The sequence below is a fragment of the Hyperoodon ampullatus genome (assembly GCF_949752795.1).
Source record: "Hyperoodon ampullatus genome assembly, chromosome: 7".
NCBI classification, from domain to species: domain Eukaryota; kingdom Metazoa; phylum Chordata; class Mammalia; order Artiodactyla; family Ziphiidae; genus Hyperoodon; species Hyperoodon ampullatus.
Genome location: NC_136920.1, coordinates 28,190,901 through 28,203,040, shown reverse-complemented (window position 1 = coordinate 28,203,040; position 12,140 = coordinate 28,190,901). Strand labels below are relative to the sequence as shown.

Sequence of the window (12,140 nt, the reverse complement as noted above, 5' to 3'; positions counted from 1 at the left end):
AGTCTCCAAGTACTGCTTTTATCAGAGTTCTTTTGAATGGTAGACATATAAGTTCATTTTTTTTTTCCTCTCTGGCAATTGCAGGAATTTGAAATTAGAAATCTTGTTTGAGAATAACCTAACATGCCCTGAATTAATGTGGAGGCCTAGTTTCAAATGAGGCCAGAGTTCTCTGGAGGCTGGAAGACATCACCATTTCAGCGTTTCCTTCTCCAGCCTGAAACTGTTCTTTCCAGATGTTTATATTTTCAAAGCCCTTTTCTCCTCACTGCCTCCCTCCTCCAGCCATAGCAGGGTTTCTTGAGACATTGGTGATAGGGAGGTATGCGAAGGGTGATGTCTAAAATATACGTCATGGGTCCACTTAGCCACGGAAGGCTTCGCAGTTGGGAGACAGCCTGCTGATTGCCCAGGTGATTGCAGAGTTGATGCAAGATGCCCTGTAAACATGGCCTGTCTTTTTCTGAAAGATGGTAAAGATGCAGAGGGTGCCAGGACCCAAGGACCCCGCGGAGCTGACTTACTACACCCTGTACAATGGGAAGCCTTTGCTGGGGACTGCAGCTGCCAAGATCTTGAGCACCATTGACTCCCAAAGGATGGCCTTGACCCTGCATCACGTTGTTCTTCTGCAAGCTGACCGTAAGGGGATAACCTTTCCATTCATTCATTTTTAAATTTTTAATAAATTTATTTACTTATTTAGGCTGTGTTGGGTCTTCGTTGCTGCGTGCGGGCTTTCTCTAGTTGCGGCGAGTGGGGGCTACTCTTTGTTGCGGTGTGCGGGCTTCTCATGGTGGTGGCTTCTCTTGTTGTGGAGCATGGGCTGTAGGTGCGCGGGCTTCAGTGGTTGTGGCACATGCGCTCAGTAGTTGTGGCTCGCGGGCTCTAGAGTGCAGGCTCTGTTGTAGCACGTGGGCTTAGTTGCTCTGCGGTATGTAGGCTCTTCCCGGACCAGGGCTTGAACCTGTGTCCCCTGCACTGGCAGGCAGATTCTTAACCACTGTGCCACCGGGGAAGTCCCATCCTTCGTTATTTTTAATACCAGTAAATGTTTCCTGAATCACTTGGATGTTATTAGACCCAGAGCTAAACATACTTCTGTTCTAGAAGGTTCTCAAATCAACCAGTTGTTTCCTGTGTTGTTTGAAGCAATAAGTTTTGGGTAAGGGATATGTTTTGGCTACTAGGATGATGATAATACTGCTTTTCCCCAGGTCCTATCCTCTCTTCCTCCTCAGTATAATCTTGTGACCAGTTAGAAAAATCACCACAGCTGAGATGGTATATGTCTGCTGGGGAATTAAAGGTAATTTCATTCAATAAGCTTTATAGAGTCCTGCATGAACTGTGTTCAGTGCTGGAGGACATATAGAAGTGGGCAAGTCCCAATCACTGCCTTTAAGGAGCAGAGAAGGCGTTTATGCAGATATAAAGGCATAGAATGCAGGAATGCTTTGAGGAGACAATGTGATAGATACAGGGCTCAACCGAGGGACAGATTGCTCTGGAGGGGCATCTGGGAAGGATGAACAGAGAAAGGATATGAAACATAACAGCTGCCTCTTTGAGGACCCTCCCCTGGCAGCTACTATGCTTGTTGCTTTACATAGATTTTCTCAGTTTCTCTGGGGCAACTTTATTCAGCTCCAAATTACAGATGAGGAAACCTAGGCTCAGAAAAGTTAACTAACTTGCGCAACATCACAGAACTAGTACTTGAGTTGCCAAGATACGAATCTGGATCTGTTTGACTTCAAAAGTGTGTTCTTAACTGTATTGCATGCTACAGTTTCAGCAGAGGGAGAGGAGGATGTACTGTCCAGAAAGAGGGAGCAGCAGAAGCAATAGAAGGGAGGTGAAAAGTACCAAGGGTGCTTGAAAAAAAGGAGTTCAAGTTGCCTGGAGTGCAGAAGCTTGAGGAGGAGATGATGGGATTAGAAACGAGCATTGCTTAGGAGACTCAGGCGTTGGATGGCAGGGGAGGGAGATTGTACATGATGTGATTGGCTGTGGGGAGCTGTTGGACATTTCTGAGCAGGGGAGTAGTATCACTGGAAGTACCCATTATCTAGGGAGGTTAATCTGTCGGCAGTGTCCAGGATGAGAGGGGGCAGGACTAATGAGGCTCCCTGGCGGCCCAGGCATTGGGGCCCCAAAAAAGGGCTGTGAAGGCAGCAAGGGGAGAAAGGGTTGATGAAGATGAGAGGTTGTGTGGTAGAAATATTAGATTCGACAGCACACCGAGCATACAGGGCCTGGAAGGTCCTCTCCCGTTGATCTCCTAGTTGGTGTCCACGTTCCTTTAGGAACCTGACGCCTGGCTCATGGTTTTCCTCTCCTCCTCGTCTCCTGCCTTCGTCCGGAGTAGGTGTGGCTTCCACAGGGATGGTCCAGCCCACATGTTGTTACGGCCCTCACTTCTCGGCCAGCACATCCTCACGGACACACCTTTGCCTGGAAATGATGGTCACCCTCTACAATCTTGTCTTTGAAATGACTTTTTTTTTTTTTTTTTTTTTTGTGGTACGCGGGCCTCTCACTGTTGTGGCCTTTCCCGTTGCGGAGCACAGGCTCCGGACGCGCAGGCCCAGCGGCCATGGCTCACGGGCCCAGGCGCTCCGCGGCATGTGGGATCCTCCCGGACCGGGGCACGAACCCGTGTCCCTTTCATCAGCAGGCGGACTCTCAACCACTGCGCCACCAGGGAAGCCCCCTGAAATGAGTTTTTAACCAAGATTCTCCTCCTTTGCGCCTCTCTCCTTCCCTCCCCGTGGGCTCTGTCCCATCTCTGGGCAGCTCAACTACTAGCTTCATCAGTTTTACTGCATCTTCTTTATGTGGGTTCCCCAGGGCTCCGTTCTCGGCTCTTTCTCCGTCTCTCCAGGTAGAGAATGAATTGTAGAGGACTGGAGTGAAAACCATTGTAGGTGCCCAGGTGAGCGGGGAAGGTGTCCGAGGTGGAGACTCAGAGAAGTGGTTGGATTCGGGATATTTTTGGAGACAGAGCTGATGGGGCAAGGTAATGGAGTGTGTGCATGGCAGGAGGAAGGGAGGGCTGGAGGACTCAAGGGTGACTCCCAGGTGTTTGCTTGAGCACTGGTTGTGGTGTCATTTGTTGAGATGCAGAAGGTGCAGGAGAGGAGGAGGTTTAGTGGGGCTGCAGTGGCAGTGGGGGGGATGGAGTTGAGAGTTTGCTTTTGGACATGTGAGCTTACACATTCAGGGAGAGCTCAGGAGATAGGAACTCGGCAGTCAGCAACACAGGTGACATTTAGAGCTAAGGGAGTAGGTAAGATTAACCAGATTTGTCTTGATTTAGAACTAAAGAGAAGAGGGTAAAAATTCAGGCCCAGGGCATCCACATGAGGGAAGAACTGGAGCCGGCAAAGGACCCTGAGAAGGAGCATCTGGGGAAATGGAGGAGGTGGTGTCTAGAAACAAGTGAAGAAAGTGAATGTCCTGGGAGGGAGGGAGCTGCTGCGTCATCTTCTGTTCTGGAAGGATGGAGATGAAGTGAATTTGGTAAACTGGAGTTCGGTGGTGACCTTGGCAGGAGGGGTTTCCAGGAAGAGGTGGTGGAGACAGCCTGGCTGGAGTGGACCCAGGAGAGGGTGGAGGTGGGGAAGCAGTGACAGCAAAGGGAGAAGATTAATGGGACAGTTGCTGGAGGGGCGTGTGGGAGATATTGGGGTATGTTTGAATATTATGGGTGGCTAATAGCAAGGGAGAAATTGACGATGCAGAAGAGAGACGAACACTGCAGGGGTGAAGTCCATACGTGCTCGAGGGGGTGGCACAGGTGGAGGGTTCAGACTCAGTGAGGAACAGGGACGGATCAACCTTTTGCACCAGGAAGGAAAGCAGAGTACAGGGGTGTGGGTGTCGGTCCGGGGGTACACTTGGTAATGGAAGCCTGAGGATGCTTCTGTGGTTGTTTCTGCTCTCTTGGGGCATAATGAAGTTGGCAGCTGAGGTTGAGATTGTGTGGGGGGCATTTGAGCAAGGGTGCAGCAGTACACACTGAGCATCAGCAAACCGATGAGAGAAACACCGTGAGATTGGCAAGGCTCCCGTCCTCCTGGGTCCTCACTGCTATGTTCAGACCATTTCTTCTATTCTTTCAAAATTCTAGATGCTTTGAACCGCCCCTTCCTCACTGAAGTCACCTCTAGAACCCAGGCTGACCCCCATCATCCTGGTTCATTGTCTCTTCCTCTCCATCGCTTCTCCTGTCCCAGCCCATCCTCTACTTTGAGGTCAGCTCCTTGACCTCCTCACATCTACTCTAGGCCTTGTGGTACTTGGGAAGGGGCACAAATGGGAGAGCTGGCCTTATTTAGAGCAAGAGGTGAGTGGAGTGTCAGGAGGAGAGGTAAGGGGACTTTGCTGATGGAAATGGATGGGAACAGTGGAAGGTCTGAGAGCACGGGCAGGAGAGAGCAATCCCATCCAATTAGAAGGTGCACGGAGCCTTGTGGAAGTGAGAGTCGAGGGGTCATCTAGGGCTGACCTTAGAGGTTTGACTGGCTCAGAGAGCCAGGATTCAAACTCTGTTCTGCCTGGCTCCAGAGCTGCTAGCCCTGAACCCTACTTCTTTGTTTCCTTCAAATCCACCTGGCTCTCTCGGTTCCCTTCTAGAGTAACTCACAAACTGTTTCCTCTTCTCCATTTCATCATTATCTCCTCTTGGACTTGGCAGGTGCTTCCCAAATGACTCAGCCTCAGCCTCTTTGCCACTAATGTACCATCCACACTGTAATTAGAGCCATTATAATAAACACAGGTTCTGGTCTTACATCTACTCCATTTAAAAAATATTTGGTGGCTCTCTGCTGTTCACAGAATAAAATCCAGTCTTCTTAAAGTGGGTCTTTGAAGCCTTTCACCACAGGTGCTCAGCAAATGTTCAGGGCCCTCGACAACCTGGTCTCCAGGCTTCTTTCCCAGCCATACGGCTACTCTTCTCTCCTTCAGACTTAATGCTTCAGCCACACGGGAGGATTCATTCTTCACATTCCCTATGCCTTTGAAGCCTTCCCTGACCCCTGAAGCATGACCCCTCCCCGAAGTTTCCCTAGTTCCAGGGGCCTCCATTGCCCTTATCACACTGGGCAAATGAGTTGTTTTCTCGCTTTTCTCCCTCATGAGCTCTTTAAACGCAGGTACCCCATCTCGTTCCTTTTTGAATATCCAGCCCCAGCTACTGCCTGGCTCTGTCTTTGTGAAGGCAAAGGACCCACTTTTGCTAAATGTCTCTGCCAGGCCCTGAGTGAGGCACGTGGTTGGAAGACACCATAGCAGAGCAGTTGAGAGCAGAGCCTTTGTAATAAGACCGAAGACAAATGAATGACCCTCTGACCTATATTTTCCTCATACGTAAAATGGTGATATCAAAAACACTGACCTGGTAGAGCTACTGGGGGATTAAATAAGATAATTATTGCATGTAGAGGGTTTAGGACCATTTACTACGTGTCTATTAGGCACGTAGTAAATGGTAGCTGAGTGTCTCATTTATCCATAAGGTAGAAGGACTCGAGGAGAGGCAATGAAGAAGGAAGGGAGATTGGAAGGTTAAGAGCCTATATAATTCAGAGAATAGGGTGCTTTTAATGAAATTAGAGAGGGGGTTAGAGTGGAGAAGCACTTTTAGGAAGGAGAAGGTGATTTATTCAGTTTGGGCCATGTGGAGTTTAGGTGATGAGCTATTAAGGGGTGCCATGGGGGTATTGAGGGCTGAGGTTAGGAAAGTTGTTGGAAATCCAAGCCTGGATCCCAGGAGAGAGGCCAAAGTTAACACTAGGGATTTTGAGAACATTGTAGATACAGGATAGAATTTAAATCCTGGAGAAAATTCGAGTCCTGGAGGGAGTATAGCTAGATGACAGACCCTGGGAAATGCCTCCATCCCGGGATCAGATGAGGAGGACACTGAGGCCAGTGAAGAATAGGAGAAACAGAGAGGTTTTAAATCCCATCTTCTCCTAATAGCTTTGAAATCAGCCTGAGATGTGAATCTGAGGTCAGCACTTTGAGTAGAGAGTCATGGTGTGGAACAGACACCTTGTCCCTCTGAAGGTAGAGTGTAGCGTTCTGTGTGGTCCAGTGTCTTCTAAATCGCTAGGTCTAGGGCGGATGTGCAGTGCCCTACAGTGGAATATATGATGCCCACTCTACCCACATCATCTCTGGGTAATGGGGCAGCAATGACTTCTAAAGAAGCAACTGCATTCCTGATGGAGGTTTTCATCCACTCCCTTTGCAGGATCTGGAGTGAGAGGCCCCTCAGAGAGGTTACCCAGCTGATGGAGTAGGGTAAACTCTCCCCATGCAGAAGCAGTCCAGGGCAGGAATTGGTTTACCTTACATGGCCATCAGAAATTTATCTCAAAAAAAATCACTTAAAGAAAGCCATAGACTGACCCTTTGGTGAAGGGAACTCTCATTCATTCCTTCAACAAATATTTTATGAGCACCTGTTATGTGTCTGGCACTGTTCTAGGCACTGGAGAGACAGCCGTGAGTAAAGCAGGCAAAACCTCTGGCCTAATGGACCTTACATTCCTGAGCGGGCAGGTTAAACAGACAAAATAACTGAATAATATGTTAGATGCTAATAAGTGCCATGGAGAAAAATCAAGCACAGAAGGGGCTAGGGGATGCCGAGGAGATAATGGCTGTGATTTTAAATTGTTGGGGGGTTGAGAAGAGGATATTGAGGAAGTAACCTTTGAGTGACCACCTGAGGATACCTGGGACAAGATTCCAGGCAGAGGGGGGAGGGTTTGAGAGCCAGCGAGGAGGTCCCGATGGAGGAGAGCAGCAGCGATGAGGTCAGAGGTGCAGAATAGGGGCCACGATCAGTGGAGCCCCATGGGCTGCACCCAAGTGGGGTGAGAGCCACGGGAGTGTGTGGGCAGGGGCAGGATGGGCCTGGGCTCTCACCAGCTGCTGGACCCTCCCCTGCGTCCACCCACAGCAGTCATGAACTCTGATGTTTTGACAGCCACAGAAATGAGCTGGGAGCTTTTTCGAATGGATTCCTTCTCCTTTCAACATTTGCTCCACATGAGAATAATTCATTCTGAGTTTAGGTTATGTGGACCCTTTGACTTCATTCCCTCTGACAGATACTTTGTGTGTGCATGTGTGCATGCACATGCACACATGCACACACTTCCATTCATGTGTGTTAACTCAGAACTGACTTAAATTGTATATTTCAGAGAAATGAACTTTTTGGTAAAAAAAAAATATATATCTAACCTCCCCAGGGCTCAGTTTCTTCATCTGAAAAATGGGTATGAGAATCTTGACAAAGAGTGTATCCCAATGCCTAACACACGGTAGAAGCTCAAGAATGTGTTGTCTCATTTTCCTATCCTTCCTCTGACATTCTTGTAAGTTAAATAACCATTTGTTCCTTTTCACCTCTGTACATGACTTTGTAGTTTTAGATCATTATGCCAATGAATATAATGGGTTTGGATGACTTCAGTTGACCTAACTTTACTATCGCTTTGACTGTTAAATGAATTTATTAATGTACATAGCATAAATTTGTTCTTTCCCCATTTAAATAGAGGTGAAAGGATTTTCCATACTGCATCAAGATGGCATACCTCCATCAAAACAATAAAGCTGAATAAAAGCAGAACACATGTAAATATTTCATTCTTGCTAATGAGAAAAATTATATACATATATAAATATATTTAGGGTATCATGTTCTGATACACTATACATTTTTCTCCATCAGGATAGAACAACATAGCCAAAAAGAGGCATACTGATATTTTTCACAGAAGCACTGAGCTTTAAAAAATGTTAATGGGGACTTCCCTGGTGGCGCAGTGGTTGAGAGTCCGCCTGCTGATGCAGGCGACACGGGTTCGTGCCCCGGTCCAGGAAGATCCCACATGCCGTGGAGCGGCTGGGCCCGTGAGCCATGGCCGCTGAGCCTGCACATCCGGAGCCTGTGCTCCGCAACGGGAGAGACCACAACAGTGAGAGGCCCACACACCGCAAAAAAAAAAAAATGTTAATGGCCTAAAACTCACATATAAATACTGAATTACTAAAAGCAGCAGCAATTACATGTTTAATGTCAACAGGAGCACATTATCTAATGAGCTGTTTTCAGAAGTTAATAATGTGATTAATCACTGATTGACAAAAACTGTGGAAAAGAAGTTCTTTTGTACTAATAGTACTCCCAAGCCAACTGCTGCCTGAGGAGAGGTAGGTCTTGGCTAATGAGGTGCCAGTTGAAGTCAGGGGGTGGTCGAAGTCAGAGAAAGATCAGCTGGCTCCTCAGGCAGGCCCTCGCCATGTGGCACTTACTGGTGGGGTCTTTGTATTCCAGAGTCCAGTCCTCAGCTTTGTGGGTCTAGTAGCCCCCAGAATTAAGCAGGATCAGGAGGACCAACTTATGCTAACCAGACTTATAAGAGATTGATATATAAACCAGATTGAAAGTATTTAGTTTAAAATATAGATTAGAACTACCAAGGAGAGGGGATTTCTTTAACTGGCTGTTACTCTATCCTTTGTGGAAATCTGTATGGGGAGCCAAATTGCAACAGGAATAATGGTAGTTCAGTTACACATTCATTCAACTTTTAATTGAGCACCTACTATGTGCAAGGCTCTGTTCTAGGCCCTGGGGAATGCAGCAAACAAGGGACAAAAAACCTCCCTGCTCTCTTAGCGTGTACATTCTAATGGAGAGGCAGGGGGTGACAGATGGTGAACAAATACATATGTATCATGGCAGATGGTGATACGTACTTTAGAGCCTCACCACTCCAAGTGTGGCCTGGGGGCCTGCTGCATGGGTACCCCCGGGATGCTCATTAGGCATGTTACCAAGTCCAAGCTTGTACTGCTCACCACACAACAGGCCGATAAATCGAGAGACGAGTTGTTGGGGCCAGGAACAGTGACTTCATTTGGAAAGCCAGTAGACTGAGAAGATGGTGGACTTGTGCCCCAAAGAATGTATTACAGGGGGACCCATCCCAACCCACAGAATCAAAATCCACATTTGAGCAAGATTCCCAGGTGATGAGCATGCACATTAAAGTTTGAGAAGCACTGATTTAGAGAAAAATTAAGTAGGAAGAGGGGGATGGAGAGTGCTAAGGGCAGGGATTGTTATTGATATTTTATAGAGAGTACAGGGGAGGCCTCACAGATATGGTGACACTTGTTCAGAGCCCTGAAGGAGGGAGGGAGGGAGCCACGTGGATATCTAGGTGAAGAGCGTTCTACGTAGTAGAAGAATAAGCTGGTGCAAAGGCCCTGAGGCAGGAGCATGTCCTGCATGTTTGAGAAACAGTAGGAGGGAGGTAGGCTGGAGCAGAGTGAGTTGAAGGAAGAGTTGTAAGGGCAGAGAAGTAACTAGATGGTTGGTCGGGCAGATCACTTAAGGTCTTATAGAAATTATAAGGACCCTGGCTCTTACTCTTAGTGGGGTTGGAGCCTCTGGAGGGTTTGAGCAAAAGAATGTTGTGATCTGAATTTTTAAAGGATCACTCCAGCTTCTGTCTTGCAAATAGACTATAGGGGACAAGGGAGGAGCCCATTGCAGTAATTCAGGTGAGAGATGTTGGTAGCTTGGACTGTAGCAATAGAAAGAAGTCATATATTTTGAAGATGGAGGTGACAGGGTTTGTTGCTCAATAGGATATTGAGTGAGAGTAAAAGAGACAGGTCAGCATTGATGGCAAAGTTATTGGTCTGAGCATCTGGAAGGAAGGAGTTGCCGTTTGTTGGAGTGGAAAATATCACAAGAAGAACAGGTTTGGTTGGGGGGTGGGGGGATTGAGAGTTGGGCTCTGGATATATTAGAGACATTTCTTAAGTATCCAACTGGAGATTTGAGTTGATGGTTGGATACAGGAATCTGGAGTTCAGAGTAGTAGTCCTGGTTAGAGATATAAATGAGCATCAACAGCACAGATGGTTTTTAAGCCTTGAGTCCATGAGATCATCTAGGGAGTGGGAGAGAAGAGAGCTTGTGTGGTATTAACAGTATCACCAAGCTCAAACAGCCAGCTGCAACCATCTTGCCCACCAGATAGACCTGCCATCCGGCCAGGTTACCCATGTCTGCTGGTTGGGGTACCCTCCCCTGGCGTGGATAAATCTTTGTTTCTCTTATTCTAGATTTTCTGCAGACCCCACTCCCTTCCAATAACTCTTGATTCCTATAAACAATTATTTTGGTTACTGTTTTCTTTACTCCAGTCCTTTTGATTGGACTGAGGTGTTTTCAAAACTTCCCCACCTGGGATCATGGGGGGAGGACTCATTCATCTCACATCAAAGGCTTCTTCTTTTTCTTACATTTTCCTAACCCAGCTTACTAAAAAGTTGAAAGAATTGTACAGTGAACACCCATGTTGCTACCACCTCGATTCCACAATTAGCGTTTTACTATATTTTAATAATCGCATCTCTGTTCATCTATTTTTCCATTCATCTGTTAATCCATCATATTTTTTTGATGTATTTCAAAGTAAGTTGCAAACATCAGTAGACTTCAACCCAAAACACTTCAGTATGCATATCATTGCCTAGAGTTCAATATTCATTTGTGATGTTTTAGATAAAATTAACATGCAGTGAAATGAACAGCTCTTAACTATACCATTTGATGTTTTGACAAGTGTATACACCTGTGTGATGCTAACCCCTATCATGATGTAGAGCATGACCATCAACCTGTTGCCCTTTGCAAGTTAATTAATGCCAGCCCCACCCTCCTTGAGGCACCTACTGTTCTAATAACACATTCTTCCTACTGACAGTCACTTTCGTTACTCTATTTCACTCTGGCTCTGAGAATAGCTGGATCGTTTTGATTAGACAAGGCATTTCCATGCCTCCCCAGCCAGCCATGGGCGGGGGGGCAGATCCGTCCACTCAGGTATGTTTTATTTGTTGCTCACTCAGCGGGTGACTTAACTATGATATTTAGAGTCATCTCTCCGTGGCCTTTGCCGCCTGACTGCCCCACTATACTAATCCTCAGATTGCTTCTCTCTTCTTCTCTTTTGACTCACGGACATTACCAGTGTGGAAACTTGATACCAATCCATCTTCCTCTTCCTCCTCTTAATCATAGTGAAGGCTCACATTTCTTGAGCACCTACTAGGGGCCACACCAAAGCACCACATGTACCTTGCCTCTCTGATGCCTTGCAACATGATAGCCCCATTTTACAGATGAGGACACTGAGGCTCAGAGACTTTGAGTAGCTTGCCAAGGCAAGAGCCTGTCTGAGCCCAAACCCTCTCAACCATCTCACGACCTGGGACTGGAGGGCATTTATCTCCTGGTTGCTTTCCCCTTCCCCGAGCTCCTTGTCATGTGCTTCCCCCACTCTTCCCCGCAGCCGTGGTGAAGAACCCGCCCAACAACCTGTGGATCATCGCCGCTGTGCTGGCGCCCATTGCCGTGGTCACGGTCATCATTATCATCATCACTGCCGTGCTCTGCCGGAAGAACAAGAACGACTTCAAGCCAGACACCATGATGAACCTGCCACAGAGAGCAAAGGTACGAGATGGAAGCTGTGAGGAGAGGGGCAGGAGCCCTGGCCCCTTGGGGCTCCACCTGCCTTTTCTCTCTTGGCTCTTGAGGTCTTTGCAAGTACCTTCAGAAGCATCCTCATGAGTCCTCATGTTGAAGGAGACCCTTTATTTACTTATCTGAATGTTTTAAAAATTGTGGTAAAATATACATAACATAAAATTTACCATCTTAGTCACTTATAAGTGTACAGTTCAGTATTCTTTAGAATATTTGCATTCTTGTGCCACCTTTATTTTTATAATGAGGACACGATAGCTAATGCTCATCTAATGCTCACTCTTTGCCTTAAATGCTTCTCAGGGCTTTGCATATACCAGCAACCCCTAATCTTCCCAGCAACCCTTTGAGGAAGAACATTATTTTACAGATGAGGAAACAGAGGCACAGAAAACGAGTTGCTAGCTAGACCTGAAAGGGGCCTCACAGGTCATCTGATCTGACACCTTCCCTTTTACAGAGAAGTGACTTCTTCACAATGGCACAGTTAGTAAGTAGCAGAACTGATAGTAGAACCAGGTCTCTTGGCTCCTAACTC

General features: G+C 47.0%; 1 protein-coding gene across 2 annotated transcripts in view; it reads left to right on the top strand.

The window, feature by feature from the left end:
- Positions 1–12,140, top strand: part of KIAA1549L (KIAA1549 like) — a gene marked incomplete at both ends in the record, with an annotated part of 289,990 nt that overhangs the window by 189,582 nt on the left and 88,268 nt on the right. For both annotated transcript variants that reach the window (XM_079707460.1, XM_079707459.1), the window contains 2 exons: positions 471–642; positions 11,406–11,569. In XM_079707460.1, the coding sequence (XP_079563586.1) occupies positions 471–642; positions 11,406–11,569 (336 nt within the window). The remainder of the gene's footprint in view (positions 1–470; positions 643–11,405; positions 11,570–12,140) is intronic.